This window comes from Camellia sinensis, chromosome 6 (genome assembly GCF_055761805.1).
Source record: "Camellia sinensis isolate YWXY chromosome 6, ASM5576180v1, whole genome shotgun sequence".
NCBI lineage: Eukaryota > Viridiplantae > Streptophyta > Magnoliopsida > Ericales > Theaceae > Camellia > Camellia sinensis.
Window position 1 is genome coordinate 197865378 of NC_138966.1, and position 20557 is coordinate 197885934.

The window sequence follows — 20557 nt, forward strand, 5'->3', positions numbered from 1 at the left end:
ATTGCTAGAAACATCATCTCCTTTATTCTTATGTGAATTTGCACTAAGTCACATGATAACAGGAAGAGTCCATTTTTTTTATTATTATTAAGGATGAACCACAAAACAGTTTTTTTACAGACTGCACTCATTGCATTGCTTATTAATCAGTCAATTGGTCAAGGCACAATTTGAAAAAACATAAATTAAGAGCAAGTTTAAAGTCAGAAGTTCCTTTCAATTTCAATCAAAACTTCGAAAACACAAGTGTTTTTTTTTATAATTTTTTTATGAAGGTTACTTTTAATCCTTTCCTTTTCATCAGCTTCTTCACATAATTTCTTATTACCAAATTACCAGGTCATGCGAGATGGGATGATTGTACAATCCGGGAGGTACCAAGAGCTTCTTGAATCTGGCATGGATTTTGGTGCACTTGTAGCTGCGTATGAATCCTCCATGGATCTTGTGGAAATGAGCACTCCTGTATCTGATGACAATCCGCAGACTCCAAAATCACCCCATACCCCTTTAACCCGAGGGGAATCCAATGGTGAAAGCAGGACTCTGGACCGATCCAAGTCTGAAAAGGGTACTTCAAAGCTCATTGAAGACGAGGAGAGAGAAACCGGTAGCGTCAGCTCGGATGTGTACAGGCAGTATTGCACCGAGGCATTTGGATGGTCGGGAGTTGGAGCCGTAATACTGATTTCTATATTCTGGCTGTCTTCTCTTATGGGCAATGATTACTGGCTAGCATATGAGACTTCTGAAAATACCATTTTTAACCCATCTCTGTTTATGATGGTCTACTTGATCATAGCAGGAGTGGCATGTGTGTTGGTGTTTATAAGAGCATTCCTTGTTGCAATTTTGGGTCTTAAAACAGCTCAGAAGTTTTTTGCTCAGATTCTCCACAGCATCCTGCATGCTCCAATGTCATTCTTTGATACTACTCCATCAGGAAGAATTCTAAGTCGAGTAAGTGTGTTTTACCACTTTTCCTAATATTTGGATAAACTACACTTTGCACTTCTGCACTTTACATCATTGAATCTTAATTCAATCTCTCATTTTTTTAATTGTAATGATGAACTCCTTGCACTTTCAGTCAAGTTGCAATTTGACTCTTCCATTATTCAAGTGCAAAATTGATTAAGAAAAATTATCATGTGGCCCTGACATGCGACGTTTTTTTGGGTAAAAATATAATTTCCTTTTTATTTCTCCTTCTTCTCTATTTATCTATTGTTTTCTTTCTCTACTGTGCTTTATAAACCAATCTCAACCCACCTCCCCTTTCTCCCCACTGTAGTGGAGAGAATATACAATGGAGAAATGGAGAAAAAAGAACAAAGTGAAAGACAATTACTTTTTTCCCTAGAAATGTCTCATGTGAGAGGTACCTAATAATTTTCATTAGACAATTTAACACCAAACTAACGGAAGTTTTGCATTGCAACTTGACCAATAGTGTAAGGGACTGACTGTTACAATTAAAAAATGACAGACGGAAGTCAAATTTGATGTAAAGTATAAAGGAAAAAAGTGTAATTTACCCCTAATAATTGTAGTGACTTTCTTTTGGTATGTTGATTGTTAAATTTGAACCTTTTAATCATTCATGGTTGAACTATTTTATCAACCACGTGAATGAGAAAGAACCAAATCCCTTCAGGCTAAGAATTTTTTGTCTCCAAATCTTAATGTCCTCTTGTCTTAAAACACTACCAATTATTGAATTTTTGAAAACCATGAAATGTAGTAATTTTCAAGACATAATTCAATGGATGCAAATGTTTTGAAACAAAAGAACAAGCAAATTTGTGGACATAAGATAACATGCTCTCACTTCATGCTTGCACTAACTAGAAAATTTACTTTTCAGGCATCAACTGATCAAGCTGCTGTTGACTTTATGATCCCCATTTTTCTGAGTATGACACTAGTAATGTACTTTAATTTGGTCAGCATTGTGGTTGTTACATGCGTGAATGCTTGGCCAACAGTATTCCTTGTAGTTCCACTGGTTTGGCTGAATATTTGGTGCCGGGTATGACAACTCTTTTTTGTTGTTGTTGTTGCTATTACTTTTGTTTTTTTATGGTAAAAGAGGTCACCAAAAATTTTGTAGATCTTCATTGAGTCGTTATTAGATTTTTATCTGATTCATTTGAATTATCTGGACTTTAGTTCTTAGAAAATATAATCTGTTGACTTGTGCTTTGGCATGGGAATTTTCAATATGACATGAACTGTACACGAAATTAGCAAGTTAAATGATAAATAAAAATATCTTGTTAGTGTCGAGTTTACATAACACAAATAAATTTTTTTATTTAAGAATCTAATATTTTTATTCACTATTTTAGATTCAATCTAGTAAACAAATAAATAAATAAGTTTAGTTTTATAAAATTGGTGAAATAGTATTCAGTTGGAATTAAACATTTCTATGAATAATTTCATCTAGTGGAAATCACTTTCATGAAATTCAGCTTATGATTTTTTTTAAACATTTTAATTAAAGGTGATTTTTTTTGGACATAACACAAATCTAAAATGACACAGCATGATTACACGAAAAAACAAACAATTTAGGTTTGTGTTGAGAAAATTCTAACATGAAACTGATTTTTCTTGTATTTCTGATGTGTAGGGATACTACTTGGCAACATCTCGTGAGTTGACCCGTCTTGATTCAATTACTAAAGCCCCGGTTATACATCACTTCTCGGAAACTGTGTCTGGTGTTATGACAATCCGGTCCTTCAGGAAGCAGGGAAGGTTTTTCGAGGGAAATGTTCAGAGGGTTAATGCAAATCTACGGATGGATTTCCACAACAATGCATCGAACGAGTGGTTGGGATTCCGATTGGAACTTACGGGGGCTTTTTTCCTCTGTACAGCTACATTGTTCATGGTCACGTTGCCAAGTTCTTTTATCCAGCCAGGTAGTATTCCCCTGAACCAAGTCCTACTTTGATCGCCTATTTTTTAATTATAATATTTCATTCCTTTTTCAATCAAGTTACAATGTGCTTAATTTGTTTTATTTTTGACATTAAATTGTCATGTGATTTTCACATGATGCATTTTTAGGGTAGAAGCAGTGGTCAGTGGTGTAGGATTTAGAAAATACTGTAGAGAGAAAAACTAGTCGGTGGTGGTGAGCTTAGAAGTTACAGTAAAGTGAGAAAATATAGTGAAAAAAATAAAGAATAAACAAAAGAGAATAAAATTATGTTTTATGTTAAAAAATGCCTAATGTGAGAGTTACATGACAATTTCCATTACGAAATCTAACACCTAGTTGACAAGAAGGCCACATTACAACTTGATCAAAAGTGCAATGGTTTGACTGTTAAAATTGAAAAATGAGAGACCATAGGTTTTTGGTGTAAAGTGTGTAGGATGCAAAGTGTAATTTACTCCTTCATTTAATATAATTTATTTTCAAGCCCATCTTGAGGGAACACTGCGGATCATACGCAATTGCTAGCCTGTCCGTCTCCCTGTGTAGTAGGGGCTTCTATAGTCACATGCCTAGGGAAGGTTGCCACCTAGAAAGCATGGATACGAGGTACGGATACGGCGATACAGCAAAACCTAAAAAAGTAAGATACGGGTACGGTTAGGATATGTTTGTAAAAAATAAAAAATAAATAAATTATTAGCAGTGAGTTACACATAAGCTCAAGAATGTTGAGAAACTACAGTAACTTTATGATGCAAAATACTAATCTTTAAGAATTAGGTATTAATTTAAGACAGTAGCTAGTTTAGTTTTTAAATTTTCAATAGGTCTTGCAAATATTTCATTTCAATATCAAGTCTAATATGTTGATATTATAATATCAAAATAGTCCACAACTTGACCCTGTGCTTTTTCCTTTTGCACTAGTCAAAAATATTCTATGCAAGTTTATCTGCTTATTTATTTATTGATATTTAATTTTTTTATTATTATATTATCTTATTAATCTTTACTTCTATGTAGTTATAGGGGACTTGCATGATACAATGAAGATATGTCAATTTGATGAATTCTATTACTTTAGCTTACTATGTTATTTTTATAAAAAAAACTAAGCAAAGTATTGTAAAAATATTCTATTTATCCTCGCAATTATATTATATTATATTATGATATTATGCAAGAAATGATACAATTCTAATTTCATAAAAGGAGTAATATGTGACTTGGAGCATCCGATACTTCACAATTAAGTATCCGATACTTCAAAATTAATGAAAAATTAATTAAGAAGTATCCAATACTTTTACTAAGTATCTGATACGTATCCGTAAGTATCCAAGGAGTATATGTGTTAGAATATAATATGTAAAATGTTGCTTTAATAATTAGGTTAGTATAATAATTAGTATGCTTTAATAATGTACCTTTAATAATGTTGTTTGGTTTGTGCTTCTACTTTCGGTTTGTAATTGTTCTCCCTCTCCTCTATAAAGGAGAGAGCTCAACACACCACAACAATCAATCAATCAATAATACAATCATTTATCTTTATACATTAAATTTCTACATGGTATCAGAGCAGGTTTAGAGCCTAATATTTTCGCTTCCCCGGCGGGCGGCAACCTCACCTTAGCCGCCAGCCGGACCTCAACCTATTCCGTTTATTTTCTACACATACCTTCCCATCATTGCCCAAATACTTTCAGACTATGTCTCCATTGTGAGTCTTGAGAGCCTTGACAGCTTTACCCCTTGATACACCTGCCTGTGTCATCACCAAATCAATGTCACGTGGCTCCACCCCAGTCTCGTCAATCTCTTCCTCTTCCTCATCCACTTGTGCTCCAGTAGCAGCAGCAGAAATGAGAGACCGAGAGAGAGCTTGAAATGATGCTATGTTTGCAAGAAGTTAATGTGTACAATGATGATCGGGGGGAACCCCGACATGAATAAAATGAGTTTGGTGTGCAGGTCGTCTTCGTCTTCTGCTTCTGCTTCTCTTGTTTTTTTTTTTTTTTTTTTTTTTGTTTTTTTTTTTTTTTTTTTTTTTTTTGTTTTTAATAGGTAGGTGATAAAATAAAAGAAATGAAAAAAGCAATGGGGAACAGGTTGGTAGAAGAAAAGTTTAAAAGAAATAAGGGGAAATATGAAAATAGAGGTGGGATAAATGATGAGTGTAATGTGATGATGATAAAAAAATCATGAAGAGACATGCCAGGTGAGGTGAAGAATAAAAAATAAAAAATAAAAAAAGAAAAGGCTGAAATATTAAAAAAAAAAAAAAAAAAAATTTGTGGGATTTAAAGTGGAGGTCCTTGTGAACAGAGCACTGAACCTACTATTGATGAAAAACGCATGAAAAGAATGGTTTCGAATAGGGAATCTGCTAGACGCTATTAAAAAAAAGAGTGTGGGAACGTTGTGTTGTTGGAAGAATAATAAAAAGAAATAAAATAAAAGAAAATGTGTCTCTTTATGCATGTGCGTGTCGGCCGTGTGTGGTGATGTGGATCTGTGGCCTTCTTTTTTTTTTTTTTTGTTTTGTTTTTTTTTTTTTTTTTTTTTGATAAGGTCCAGATACTAAAATAGTACTTCTAGGCAGTGGAAATAACAAAATCTTATGATATGAAAAAAGTTCTCCAGTGCAGCTCCATTTGTGCTTGACTTCAACCACTTAGCGATACTTGATGAAACCGATTTCCTTGGCGTTGCTGCGGAAGCACTGCCTGCAACACATGAGACCGTACTTCCTGATCAACCCATGAGGGTTCCCACAGACGCGGCAAGTACGCGATCCAGGGCCATAGGGCTTGGGATGCGAGTTCCAGATGTTCGAGTGACCCATCTTCTCTCAGAGCTGTGTAGTGTTGTTCTTCAAAACACTAGCTAGATTCGGAGACGATGACCAAAATTGAGGCGGTTTCGGATAAAGCTCGACGAGTAGAAGGAGGTGTGAAAGAGATGGCTGCGAAAGCTAAGGGTGGTGCTGGTTGGAGTCTCTGCAAAGCGAGGGACTTGGGGCGAGTTCGAACACCAAGAGAGGACTGAGAGAGAGCCGTGGGCCTTGGTGATCGATGGCGCAAGTGGCGAAGCCGGACTTGGCGAAGAGGACGGAGGTGAGCTGAATGAGCCAGCTCGACTCGCCGGTGAAGCCGTGGACGACGGCAACTATTCCGATGATTCAGTTATGGGATTTGTGGCAGCGGATGGAAGGTATGTGTAGAGGTCCGGCGGGCGGCCAAGGCGAGGCTGCCGCCCGCCGGTGAAGCAGAATTACTAGCTTCTTAACCTTGCTCTGATACCATGTAAGAATTTATGTATTATTGATTGATATACAAGATTGATGTGTTACATTGATGTGTAAATTACAGATGGTGAGGTACTAATTATATAGGAGAGGATTGGGGAGTAGGTGAGTGTGTGTGGTAGGTGAGGTGAGTGTGTGTGGTAGGTGAGTTGAGTGGAGGTGGTAGGTGATGATATATTTTAACATTATCAAACAAAAAAAAAAACAACAAAAAAAACATCCATTCTTTAGAAATCTCTCTCAGATTCTTCTCTCTACAACCCAATTCATTTTCTTATTATTATTAGAGACTGAACCCTCCTCGGGCCACCCAATTCACTTTTCTTATTATTATTATATACACTTTTTCATTCTAACATATTTTCCACCGCCCAACTTTTCCTTGAACCTCAACTTTTTATCTTTTCTTTAAAAAAAAAAAAAAAAAAAACCTTCTATTCATTCCATCTAATTTTTCTGCTCAGTCTTGTACCTTCCAGCCATTCGGATTTGCACAATACACTCATTTTATTTCTATCGGGACTTCGCCCTGATCATAATTTTACACCAAAATAAATAAATAAATAAATAAATAAATAAACAACAAACCACAAAACAAACAAAACAACCACACCCACAGTGGGATTTTTCTTCTCTACTCTGCTGCCGGTCTCTTCTTTTTGCCTCCGTCCTGGACGGCCCTTGACGGTGGTGCCTCCGTGCTTCCTAGCCCACCAAGCAAGTTGCCTCCTCCCTGCTCCTCCACTACAGCATACGGTGGACCTCCAAATCGGAACATCACGGTGGCCTTCCGCTTCAGCTCCTTATTTTCCGCCTTTAGCACACTTATCTCTGCTCGCGCATCCTTATACATGCGTTGGAGCAGAGCCAGTTGGGCGTTTAACTGTTGCACCTCATTTGTCCTACTCTGCAGCCGGTGCGACAGGTTTGTGACCGCCGTCATGGTCTCCACACATGACTTCAAAGTATACTAATTGGCCTCAATATCAGTTTGCACCGCCATTTTTTGCTCCACCGACCGCATCGGAAAGTTCAACGGAGCAAAACCAGAGGCGCTTGGTTGAGGTTCACTGGCCACTGCACCAGTTATCTCTCTTGTTGACTCGTTGAGGTCGGGAAAGAGAGTGAGCAGACCACGGGACGAAGAGGCCATATTCTGGGTAGCTGAACGGGAAGACGATGCCATTTTCTGGGCAACAGAGTGTTCTAGAATCTCTTTCTCAAAAACGGAAGAGGTTTTTCAAAGGATTTTCGCAGGTTTTTTGTCTCAGCCTCTGCCTTCGCCTCAGCCTCCGTCTTGGTTAAATAGCCAAGGCAGACACGCACATCGCGCGCCACTTGACGCCAGACGACAAAACGGGCGCGCAAGCCAATGTGGTGACGCGCCTCGCCATCATGTCTGGCACGTCTTTTTATGGATTGGGCACGCCTTTTGAAAGATTGGGCACACCTTTTGAGGGTGCGACTTTTTAGGGGTCCGACAAGACTCTATAAACTGTCCCGACATTGATTCCGGTTAGCTCCTTCATGGGTCCGACAAGACTCTGTAAACTGTCCCGACATTAATTCCGATTAGCTCCTTCATGGGTCCGACAAGACTCTGTAAACTGTCCCGACATTGATTCCGGTTAGCTCCTTTATGGGTCCGACAAGACTCTGTAAACTGTCCCGACATTGATTCCGGTTAGTTTCTACAAGGGTCCAGCAAGACTCCGTAAACTGTCACAACAACTGTCACAACATTGTCTGCTACAATGGTCCGACATGATCCCATAAACTGTCTTCTACATCGGTCTGCCATAACCATACAGTCTTCTACAACGGTCTGACACGACCATACAGTGTCTCCTATCCATTTTTATTTTATTTTATTTTATTTTTCTGTTTTGTTACTCTCTCCAAACTCAAGTTGGTTGGTTCCTATCCTCCTTGAGTTTGAGGGGGGCTGTTAGAATATAATATGTAAAATGTTGCTTTAATAATTAGGTTAGTATAATAATTAGTATGCTTTAATAATGTACCTTTAATAATGTTGTTTGGTTTGTACTTCTACTTTCGGTTTGTAATTGTTCTCCCTCTCCTCTATAAAGGAGAGAGCTCAACACACCACAACAATCAATCAATCAATAATACAATCATTTATCTTTATACATTAAATTTCTACAATATGTCTTCCTATTTGAAGTATCCGTGCTTTATAGGTTGCCACACATTGGTCGTTCCCTGTATTTTTTTTTTTATTTTTTTTTTATAATAAAAAAAAGGAATTAAAAATAGAGTAGGAAAGAGTAAGTTTTATGCTCATGTCCATGTATTTCTTTTTGGTGACCATGTTCACAGACTTCTCATGACACATTGGTTTGCTTTAAGTTACATATATTATTGTCTACATGTATATCTATAGAAAATGCATAAGGGCAAAGGATTATCCGTATGGACTAATTATTAAAATATTAGAGTTGACAACTTGACTCATATAACCTCAGCTATAGCTCAACTGGTCATGAGGGCAATTAAGTGCGGGTGAAGTCTCAGTCTCAGTCTCAGGTTAGAGTCAGTGGATTGGAATCGGCCTGCTGTAGCAATCTAACTCTACTACATATTAACATCCTATTGTGTGGCCAAAAAAAAAAAATCTAACTAATAGATGCTTTTGTACGGCAGAGTATGTTGGGTTGACTCTTTCCTATGGCCTTTCCCTGAATGCTGTGATGTTTTGGACGGTATTTATGAGTTGCATGGTGGAAAACCGAATGGTTGCTGTTGAGAGAATCAAGCAGTTTATAAGAATCCCATCAGAGGCTCCTTGGAGGATAGCTGATTGTCTTCCTTCTCCAAATTGGCCTACCCATGGTGACATTGAGATTATTGACTTGAAGGTAATTGGTAATTGCACATACCCTTTATTATATTTCTTTTGCTTTTTTTTGTCCTTTTTTTGGTTTGTTCATAAATGATGAAACTATAATAATTCTGTATTTTGTTTGTTTGACTTTGTTGTTTGGCTTTGTTGGCATTGTTAATTTTTTTCCTATTATGAGACCTCTTTGTTGAACAACAATGAAAGCTTTAGTAATTTTTAACTCTTGTCACCGGAGTTGCTCACTTGGATAACCATTTGATTCGAGCTAGGAAATTTTGGATTTTGAGTTACTGTTAAATGATTTGAAAGCATTCTTCACACATAATGCACTGATTTTGAGCAGGTTAGATATCGATCAAACACTCCGCTGGTTATCAAAGGTGTGTCTGTCAACATCTATGGAGGAGAGAAGATTGGTATTGTGGGGCGAACAGGCAGCGGAAAGTCAACTCTGATCCAAGTTTTCTTCAGGCTGGTGGAGCCTTCTGGTGGAAAAATTATAATTGATGGGGTTGACATTTGCAAGCTTGGTCTTCATGATCTCCGGTCCCGGTTTGGGATCATCCCTCAGGACCCAGTACTTTTTGAGGGGACAGTAAGAAGCAATATCGACCCAATTGGGCTGTATTCTGATGAAGAAATATGGAAGGTAAATATTCCTCATTTGTACATTGTGTCTACGCAATATAGGATCAGAGCATTGATTTTGTTTCTGTTTTTGTTTTTTGAATTAGCTGACAACAGTTTTCTGCTTCTGTAGAGTCTTGAACGCTGCCAGCTGAAAGATGTGGTTGCTGCAAAGCCTGAAAAACTTGATGCTTCTGGTTGGTCTCTTCTCTTTGTTAGTTTTTGAAGTTCTCCTCAAATTCAATTATGCTCTATTTATTTCGGCAGAAAATACTTTTTGAAAAAATGTTTTTCACATTTTTCTGGCATTTTGTATGATTGGAAGCGAAAGTGAATAAAAAATGTTTTCTATGATCAATAGAAAAAAAAAAAAAAAAAAAAACTTATTTAGGTGGAAAACATTTTTTGGACTATAGGCTCACCAATGGCACCACATTGCCACCACCACTACCCCCATCTCCACCATCCTACCAACACAACCTCTACCACTCCCCCACCACCTCCACTTCCACCATCCTACCACCTCCACCACCATACAACTACTAGCACATTACTTTTAAACTCGTTATCAAACATTGGAAAATGTTTTCTCCACACAAAAAAATATATATAATTAATTGTTTTATTTTATATTTTTTCTGCTTAAATAAAGCTTTAGTGTTCACATCAGTAATCTTTCAAGTTAAATTCCCTAACAATTAACCTTTTTTTTTCCTCTCTCTCTCCCCTCTGTACTAGTGGTTGATAGTGGAGACAATTGGAGTGTGGGACAGAGACAGCTTCTGTGCTTGGGGAGGGTCATGCTGAAGTGCAGCAAGATTCTATTTATGGATGAAGCAACAGCTTCTGTTGACTCTCAAACTGATGCAGTGATTCAAAAAATCATCCGTGAGGACTTCTCGGCATGCACAATAATCAGCATAGCTCACAGAATTCCCACTGTCATGGACTGCGATAGAGTGTTGGTTATGGATGCTGGTATGTATCTCACTCTTTTGTCTTTGCAGTTAAGCTATACATGTAAGCTCAGCAAAGAAGTATAGGAACTTTTGTCAAGATTGCTATGCAAAACACATTATATACGCGAGCCTCCACATTTTTAAGAATTTTGTCACAACTACTTAGGATCGGTGAGACATGGAAAACAGAGAAGACAAACAAATACTCCCTCTGTCCCATTTTGTTAGTCCTTTTTCTCATTTTAGGATGTCCCAAAGTGTTAGTCCTATTTGAATAGTCAAATTAAATAATATTTAGTTTTTCAAAACTACCCTTTTTAAATGGCTAGAAATATTAAAAATTGAAAAAGAGAAGGGCATTATTGGAATTAAGTGCTCTAAAATTTGAATTGAAATGCAACGATTACATATCCCCTAAAAAAATTGAATTTCCAAAAGGGACTATCAAAATGGGACGAATGGAGTAAGAATTGTAAATCAAATACACACATGGACATTGGATTTAAGTGGTTCACTCCAAAATTAATATTACATCTATGGTCGTCGTATTTTTATCATGATTAGAAAGAGTTATAAGCAAGATATGGAGAACTTTCTCTCAACGACATATACATATAACTAGGCTTACAGGTCGAGTGCCGAATTACCAAACTACCCTTACTTCAAATTTGGGGACTAGTTCCCGTGAACCCCCCTCCTTTGGGCAGGGTGCTCTATCCCCTACAACCCTCGCCAACTCATTGCACAGTTGGGTTTGCGGTCGAGTAGTTAGCATCCTATACTTGTTAAGATTCACATTCACCTAAACAGGAGTAATATTATACGAACTTATTTTTTTTATAACACATGGGTAATATTATACAAACTTATTTTTTTATAAATTTCATATAGAATGATGTGACGTTTATGGCCCTTTCATTTTATGTCAAAACACCCATTATTATGCCTTGTAATTGCAACTTTGCAAGAATGGCGCTGCCCTAGATGAATTTTGTTTATAATTTTTTTTGACTAATTCAAATGGAGTCTAGAATGGTTCTGGTGTGTTGAGCTTTTATTTATGGCCATGATTAATATGACTGTGAACTTAGATTCCTTAATGTTATTAGCTATTTCTAGTTTCATTTTCTATGTTGAGGGTGGGAAAACTTGACTTATTTCTTTTAACTGCGAGGACTGTGTTCAGGGTGCAAATACTCACACAGTTCTGGTCATGCTATTGCTAATTTTCTGCATTGTGGCTTTGATTGCTTTGTACAGGACGGGCAAAGGAATTTGATGCCCCCTCTCACTTGCTTGAGCGGCCTTCGTTGTTTGGAGCGTTGGTGCAGGAGTATGCCAGCCGATCAGAAATATGAACACACCCCTTTTGGTGTCGAAAAATTCCAAGTGCACATAATTCAATCATAGAACCAGACACAACCCTCTCACATATGGTGAGACTCATCAATTTTGTGGGCCCTAACTCTGTGAAAAAGTTATGTTTGGTTTTGTGATGGATTCCGTGCACATAGAAGAGTAGCTTGGTGGCTTATGCTACCTCATATTTGCCCCCATTGCTAGAGGTGCACGCAAAGGCAGAGATTCTAAGCTAACTCAAATTAAATTTTGTAGTCTCGTTTATTTTTGGCTTTAATTGATAGTCGTTTTTCTTTTTGTTTGGCTTTATTTATTGCCTAATGGAATTTGCAGTTGAATAATAGGCTTGATGTACTAGATGTAGTCTTGGTTTTTTTCCCCCCACAGAATATCAGAATATTTTTTTGGTCTCCAGATGTTGCATTCCTTCTCTAGTTCTTCATTTCTATCATTCTTATATTTACATCTTCTTCTTGAATGAAATTTTTTTATTTTTATTTTTTTTGTAACTGTTTGTTTCCTTCTTTCTTCTCGCAGCGCTGTGACATCACCCACTCTTGTGATTTTCTTCTGCACTGCCAATGTTGGAAGCCAACAACTGTAGGCCAAACTCTGCATAATTTGTTTTTGTGAGTTGAAGATTTTTCAAGCAATGTTGAAAGATCTACATACATATATGTGATACACAAATGGTCTGACGATCAGTCAGGTAGAGTGTGTATATGTATATATATATAATCAAGCTTTGCAAGCTCAATATCATTTTTAAGTTCTACGGAATTAGGATAAATGTTTCATTTTGATAAAATGACAAAGGCATCTCTCGGATGAAATGAAAATTGGATTCATATAACAAGTTTGTTTTTTTGACAATAACTCCTTAAAAAAGCACAATGCAAAATGGTAAATGGGACAAAATATAACAAAAATGATTGAGAATCTTTTTAAATTACACTAGACATGGAAGCAAAATTAATTGAAAAATCATAGAGATTATAATTTTTTGTTCCCATATTTGCATTGTCTCCTCTATTCACTTCTCTCCCTTTCTCCTTCCTCCCCTTCTCCTCCCTCCCCTATTTGCAAAACCTTACCCTTTCTCAATCTTTGCAAAAACCCACTCCAAACCAATCCCTTCCTTTTTCAATCTATGCAAAAACCCACTCCAAATCAGTCGTGAACTACATTTGCAAAGTGTCAAAGCCTACTTTGATCTTCATTTCTTCTCTCTTTTATTTTTTTTTATTTTTATTTTGTTGTGTTGTTGATGATGATGAAAGGGACCAATAGTGGATAGACGAGGTTGAGGAAAAATAAGGTTGAGAGCAGCGAAAGGGGATTGAGATGGGATGGAGGAGGTTGGAGATAGTAGATGAAGACCGAGAATGCAGTGAATGAGACTGGGAGTGGATAGGGAAGGGCTAGGGTGGGTTAAGGACAGGATGATAATGATTGGGAAAAGTGTAAGAATAATAGGGGGGAAGTGACTGAAAAGTTGCTATTAGAGTATCTCTAACGCTAAATTTGAGTAAAGATTTGATTAAAAGTTTTATTTGATAACAAATATTTTAATGTTAAATTTTTAATTTTCATCAAACAACCAGTCAATCGGGGAAGACAATTGGAAGGATATCCCAGTGGTAGTTTGGCCTAATGTAAATTTTCTTCAAAAAATTTTCAATTCGGTCGTCCACCCGATTGCCCAACTGTTCAAGTTCGGTCAGTTGTCCACTCAGTTGATCGGCCAGTTATCCATCCGATCGTCCACCAACGATCACTATTGAGATTTGATAAAAAGTTAAACGCTCCCTTAATTTAATGAAAAAAGTAGGGTTCCCTGATACCAATTTGGTGAAACGGTTGAAATATTGTTTTCATTGAATTTTTATCAAATTTAAATTTGATAAAAAATTTGAGTCTGAATTGAAAATTGTCTTAGGAAAGAAGTGATTGACAATAGGATTAAAAAGATCAACAACAGGAGTAAAATAGAAATAAAAAATTAAAATTCATACAATTTTGCAATTAATTTCCCACTTTTCATGTCTAATGTAATTAAAAAATATTTTCCAAATCTCTAATATGTTGCTCACCTACCATTTTTAAATAATTTTTCAAAAAACCGAAGTTTTAAAATTTTCATTAATTTCTGAAATTATTCCAGGAAAGGAAACTACCAACATACACAGTATGATTTTAGTGGGACCCAACAAAGAAGGAAATTTGTGCGAAACAGCCGATTCTTTCTCCATCAAACCGCGAAATCAAAAACCCCCCTCCCAAATCGATCGATATCGATCGATTTCAAACTACGAATCGAACTCGCAATTCGCAACCAATCTTTCTTTCTTTCTTTCTTGCTTTGCATTCATGTTCTTCATTCGATTTCTAGCTTAATTTTAACAATTCTAAGCAATCAATAACTCTTTTTCTCTCTCACTCACTCACACTCATCACACAAAACCCTACTTTCCTCTCCTCAAATACAGGGCTTTAACAAGTTCGACTTTCTTTTTGTGGGGTTCGATTCAATTTCTTTGAATTTCACTAGCCAATGTTTGCTGAAGATGGTAGTTGTTAGATGGGTCAGCGTAGTTGTTGTTTACTTCTAGGAATTAGAAATTCTGGGTCGAATCAATGGGTGCCATAACGAGCAATCGAAGGCGCGGTGACAAATACCACAACTCGAATTTCAAATTCCCATCTTTGTATTCGCCCAATTTGGATAATCGAATCGATACCCACATTTCGAAAAAACCCAAAACTTCATTATTTATGCGTCTGAGTCCCGAACGATCGTTTTCATCAAGAAGTTCAGTTTCTAGAATCTATCAGTACCCCGAACCGGTGCATCGGATTCAAAGGGAAGTTCATGCCCCTTGTAGAAAACCCAAATTCGGGTTTTCGGCGAGTTCGAATACAGAATCGAGGCCGAGTAAGGAGGGTTTAAGTGATTCAATGGGGAATGTTTTCAGTTTGAAATATGATCAGGCGAAGAATTGCGCTTGTAAGGCTTTGAGGTATTTGAAGAAGGGTAAGGAAGTGATTGAGGTCGATGAAGAGACTGATAAAGATGGTGTTTCTGAGGATTCAAGCATTGAGGAGGTTGGAGTTGTTGACGATGAATGGCGTGAAGGGAGCTCAGTGGTTTTGGACCGGAGGTCACGGGAAGTTGTTCCCAATTCTTTGGAATTGGAAGGGAAGGTTGTGGAGGGAAATTTTCGACCATCTTCGTCATCAGTGGTTTCTGATTTGACAAATGTGAATTTGAAAGTGGACAATGCGGGGAAGTTGTTGGACTCGCTTTCATTGGATCGGGAATTTGATGTTTTGGGCTATTCAATACACAAAAAGTTGTATGAGACTGCAGAGAGGCGGAATCCTAAGTTGAGCAGTTTGAGTTTTCAAATTGAATTAAATGAGAAGCATCGTGCTTCATTTCAATCGCTACAACGTTTCAAGAAACCAGAGGAGGTGAAATGTCATCACTGCTTTTATTTTTGAAAGTGCTACCTACATTCTTGTATTTAGGGCTTTTTTTTGTGCCTAAGTTAATTGTTTCCAGGATGTATTTCAAGATGTGCTTCGTGAACCTTTTGTGCCTCTTACAAAGGAAGAAGAGGCTGAGGTTTCTTGGGCATTCTCTAATTCCAATCGGTATGATTTTGATGAGTACACCATTTTTGTTTTGAAAAGGGGTCACTATTGACATTCTAATCTCTTTGGCTTACTTTTGCAGGAGGAAGGTCTTGGTTACACATGAGAACTCTAATATTCAGATCAGCGGAGAACTTTTGCAATGTTTGAGACCGGGCGCATGGTTGAATGATGAGGTGATTTTTTATGTGTGTTTGTGTTTTTTGGTTTTGGAATTAACCCTCCATGATCATGACAAATGCATGGGCCGGCCCTGGGCTAAGGCTGGTAAGGCCTGTGCCTAGGGCCCAAAAAAGGGCCCCCAAATTTAGTCTTGTAGTATATTAAAATTTGAAGATGGCCCAATTCTGTTTAATTAATTTAGGCCATTTTAAAGGAGGCCTCAACAAATCTATTTGGCCCAATTGATAAAAGGCCTAATTGAAAAATATTTATAAGTTTTAGTTGTTAGTCCAATTAAAAAAATAAAATATAAAATATATGTATATGTATTAGTCGTTAGCCTAATTTTATGTGACCTATTTTTTTTTCTCTTTATGGCCCAATTATGTGTTTTTTAGTATTTTTTTAAAAAATATTTTATACAATTTTTGTTTATTTATTTTGTAGATATATCTAATTTAGATACGCTTAAAAACTATAATATTTATATTTTTTTGAAAAAATGTTACCAAATACAAAAATATAAAAAAAAAAAATACAAATTGTAAACTTAGACAATTATTTTTGAAAACTCTAAACCAAACAAAGTGATTTTTATTTTTATTTTTAATAAATATCTAAAAAGGCCCCGAAAAATTAGTTTGCCTTAGGCCCCCGGAAACTCAGGGCCGGCCCTGGACAAATGTACGAGGTCTTGATTTAATTCTTTGTGTAATGGTTGAATCAGACCATCCAAATAAATATGTAAGCTTGTAATGCGGTTCTTTGACATGAATGGCTGACTCTCTTCTCTTGTAGGTTATAAATGTGTATCTTGAATTACTAAAAGAGAGGGAAAAGAGGGAGCCCAAAAAGTTTTTGAAGTGTCATTTCTTCAACACATTCTTTTATAAGAAGGTTGGTATTATAATTACTCTGCCGCCTACCTTTTTAGGCTAAGTTGGCATAATATTTCTTTTAGGATTTGTGTTAAGTTCCTAACTTTTGCACGTTCTTTCAATAACCCGCTTACCTTATGAGATCATTTCCCCTATAATCTTTATTGTTTCATACCCTACACATTTGATATATGTAGGGTATGAAATTTCACTTTAGTGAATGATGTGGTAGTCCCATATTTCCATTCCACTCTGTGGCCATTACTGCTATTAACCCACATACTACCATGTCTTTTCTTACCATCTCTACACATTAATTTTGCTATTAATCTTTCCCTGGAATCCCCCTCTATCATTCTATTCTATATATGTAATATCAGATTTACTGTGAAAATTAGAACTCACAAACTAAGATGACTTTTCATACATTTGAAATATTACCTACTCAATTATATGATTGGTCTTGATCTTTCATGTTCAGTCCTACAACTTGTTGCATGCCAAACAAGCCTTTTGCTATTAATATTACCTCACAAATGGGCGAAGAGTGGGGCATTTCGTTGCTTTTATTTGCTCATTGAAATGCATTTTCGCTATGAATGTAATGTCCAGTTAATCGGTGGGAGGAATGGCTATGATTTTAAAGCAGTTAGAAGGTGGACTACCCAAAGGAAATTGGGATACTGTCTTCTTGAGTGTGATAAGGTGAGTTGTATGCCATTTCTTATTTTCATTCACTACCAATTTGTTTTGTTTTGTTATATTGTGTGTTATCTGTATATTAATTTAGCTAATGTGCTCAGATATTTGTTCCAATCCACAAAGAAATTCACTGGTGCTTAGCAGTTATAAACAAGAAGGACAAGAAGTTCCAGTATCTTGATTCGCTCAGAGGAATTGATGCTCAAGTGCTGAAAGTACTGGTATGCTTTGTACTTATTGTCTTGTCATTCATGTATTGGGATGCATGAAATGAATCTAGAAGTTTATTGTACGTTTCTTTGTTTTTATCCCTTTTTTTTTTCTTTTTCTCTCAGACCTGTTAGTTCTTCATTTTTATGGCCTGCCTTTTGTGTGAGAGAAATGAAGAGCAACTACCAAGAACCCAGGCCAAAAACATATATGTAAATAAGCTGCCTGGTATGTTCTATATCGTACTACGTAAATATATTAAGGGGAAAAAAGGAACACACAATGTGTCTGCACATTGGGTATATGTGTGAGAAATTATAGAGCATCAGAGGCTGCAAATTCAAAACTATAATCAGCGGTATTTATAGGTGGTTGTTGCATGTTATGTATGACAAAGTGTGGATGTCACATGTGCATTATCACCTCACTCAGGTCGTGCATGTTTCTAAGTTAATGCATTGTCTAGATTTGAGCTTTTTGTGTTTCAAAGCCTCTGGATTGGGTAATTTTGAAATAGTATTGAGGGCAGGCAGATATAGTCTTCCTGCTAAGATGTTACAGTCATTAGCTTTTTGTGTTCTGATAAATATGAAGTTTTGAGTTGTTTTTTTCTGTCTTGTCCTCCTAAAGTACTTCAAATTATGTGTGTTTTCTGTGTGCTTGTGATTCATGTTTTTATAAATGTTGTTTTAATGCCAGGCTAGGTACTTTATGGATGAGGTGAAGGACAAGAGTGGAGAAGACATTGATTTTAGCTCGTGGAAGCAAGAATATGTTGAGGATCTTCCTAAACAGGAAAATGGGTGTGTATGCTTTTCGACTTTCTTTTTCTTTCACAATTAATCACTTGAAGATTCTAGATTAGCAAATGGACTTACGAAAAAGAAAATTTGTTGTTAAGTGGAATGAATTTGTATGGCCAAAAGCATATATTTCACTAAGAACAGAAGAAGAAAAATAGTAAAAGAAAGGAGAAGATATGTTTAGGCTGATGTAGAAGTCTTGGAGTTTGTTTTCTCCATTTGTATATTGAAATTAGCTTTGCAGCTATTTGGTTATTGGGTGGTCAATGACAGCCACGTTATCATGATGGTAAACTACTGAATTTTTAATTGCATCAACTTAACAACAACTAGGAAGTTGCTGAAGTGAATTTTTTTTCCCCAAGTGAGAAGGAAAAATTGACATCTGAGCTTATTAATGTTTCTAAATTACAGATAAATGACTGATCTTTTTATTTTTTGGGGGGACAGGTGGGATTGTGGCCTGTTCATGATCAAGTATGCTGACTTTTATAGCAGGGGTCTGGGACTCTGTTTCAACCAGGTAAACCACAAGAATTGTACAGACCACTTTTGTGAATGCGTGTGCCTGTATCATTCGCTTTCATGTTGCAAATTCCCTTCTTGATTTGGCTTCATTTCATCAGAGTCTAACATGTGTTACCTAAGCTATCTATTATGAAGCACATTATTATATATTTGCCAATTTGAAAATATGAACGAGGATGAAATGGAGAGAGATGAATAGTTAGAAGGAAATTTGCTGCAGCTTTTACATTTACCTTCGTCTGAAATATTAATCTATTATTCACCTAAAAAAATAAAGAAATATTCATCTAGGAATATGCTATGCATACCACAGTAGCTTCCTTTTGGTGGGAGGGTTACAATATGTAGGCACTTTCCTGCCCTTGTTAAAATGGAAAGATTCAAATTGAAGGTGTGTCGTTTGTGACCAAGTTTTCATCATCTCTAAGAAAATTTTCAGCAGAGTGAGAAATGACAAGAAGAGAGATTTTTAGTCATTATGAATTCTTGAAATGATCTACTGCTAGTGCAGCAAACAAATTGAAATCAGATTTAATCAAATTGTTTCCATAATCAGTCCAGTCTTAAAACTGATCTCAGATTACGAGCTGCTTTGGCTACCATTTTCTTCCATTGCTGCGGTCTTGATGACTGATTTGTACCTTCAAATGTTGTGGTGACTACTGCAAATGTTGTGCTGACTATGGTGATTTGCCAATGCTGTGTAAATAGTAATGCAATGGAGTTTCATCTTGTTGCACCCACGTTCTTGCTAATATCCATTGTAGTGCATAGATAGGACTGTCATGTTGCTTCTGCTAAAAAATTCCATTGGATAATAAACACTGTGCAATGTATTTCTAACATTTTTTTCACCCCTTGTAGGAACATTTGCCATATTTTCGGCTGCGGACTGCCAAGGAGATTTTAAGATTGAAAGCTGAGTGATGTTGATATGAACTTATTTCTCTGATGCATATTGTATTTCCCTCATGCCATTCATTGGACATAGAAGATTGACTGACTGAAGTTTGTGTGTGCTGTGTTTATGGAGGATACTTTTACTTCAATCAAGGCTTCTGAGGTGATGACCATTTGGCAGTTATCGTGGGCTGGGAATCAAAGATTATCAAGGACAGGGCAATTTGTTTATACCACATTAAGTTGTGCGAAACTTACCTTCTTGTAGGTCTGATTTTGACACTAAGGTTTCCATTCATTTAAATTTTTTTTTTCTTTTTCCAGTTTTGGCCCTGTATGTGTTATGACTGATGTGGCCTCCTGTTCTAACTGTATTGAAGTAGTTAGCAATTGCAATGAGAAGCATTCGGTTTTGGTTCTCTTGAGAAGATTTTAGCATTGTATGCAGAATTTCTTCTGATCAAATGCAGGAAGGTTAGACATCTAGTTCGGTGAGGGCAGACGTTGATCATCTGGTAATTCAATTCCTACGGCCACTAAGACTTTCACCGCCTCATGGTTATATAGTATGATGTTCATTTGTTTTTATGGAAGTAGAATAGTGATCAAGATATACAGAACTTTCTAGGGAAAAAAAAAAATC

The 20557-nt window shown here is 36.5% G+C and overlaps 2 protein-coding genes across 9 annotated transcripts in view; both read left to right on the forward strand.

The window, feature by feature from the left end:
• The window catches only part of LOC114316826 (ABC transporter C family member 14-like), a 36262-nt gene extending 23408 nt beyond the window's left edge, over window positions 1-12854 (forward strand). Inside the window, exons 5-14 of one of the 6 annotated variants that reach the window (XR_014331579.1) lie at window positions 340-960; window positions 1868-2032; window positions 2639-2933; window positions 8753-8813; window positions 8931-9145; window positions 9473-9778; window positions 9890-9953; window positions 10495-10734; window positions 11976-12280; window positions 12612-12854. Coding sequence is in view for 1 of the 6 variants with exons in the window: in XM_082872932.1 (XP_082729058.1) it covers window positions 340-960; window positions 1868-2032; window positions 2639-2933; window positions 8931-9145; window positions 9473-9778; window positions 9890-9953; window positions 10495-10734; window positions 11976-12073 (2004 nt within the window). In the remaining 5 variants the exon portion in view is untranslated. Of the gene's footprint in view, window positions 1-339; window positions 961-1867; window positions 2033-2638; window positions 2934-8752; window positions 8814-8930; window positions 9146-9472; window positions 9779-9889; window positions 9954-10494; window positions 10735-11975; window positions 12489-12611 lie in introns of those variants that run through there. The other 5 variants (XR_014331580.1, XR_014331576.1, XR_014331577.1 and 2 more) reach the window with 5 other exon arrangements.
• Window positions 12855-14236: 1382 nt separating this feature from the next.
• LOC114316827 (ubiquitin-like-specific protease ESD4) lies at window positions 14237-20342 on the forward strand. 3 transcript variants are annotated; one of them, XR_014331581.1, is made up of 10 exons: window positions 14241-15548; window positions 15640-15731; window positions 15814-15907; window positions 16692-16790; window positions 17384-17476; window positions 17575-17694; window positions 17809-17911; window positions 18383-18486; window positions 18937-19009; window positions 19879-20342. XR_014331581.1 is itself a non-coding variant. In XM_028263503.2 (9 exons), the coding sequence occupies exons 1-9, from the start codon at window positions 14712-14714 to the stop codon at window positions 19939-19941; spliced, it is 1575 nt and encodes a 524-aa protein (XP_028119304.2). In that variant the 5' UTR covers window positions 14237-14711; the 3' UTR covers window positions 19942-20342. The 3 variants fall into 3 exon arrangements, 2 of the variants coding, with proteins under 2 accessions (XP_028119304.2, XP_028119305.2); XM_028263503.2 differs by lacking the exon at window positions 17809-17911 and having other exon boundaries at window positions 14237-15548; XM_028263504.2 differs by lacking the exons at window positions 16692-16790; window positions 17809-17911 and having other exon boundaries at window positions 14237-15548.
• The last annotated feature ends 215 nt before the right edge of the window (window positions 20343-20557 follow it).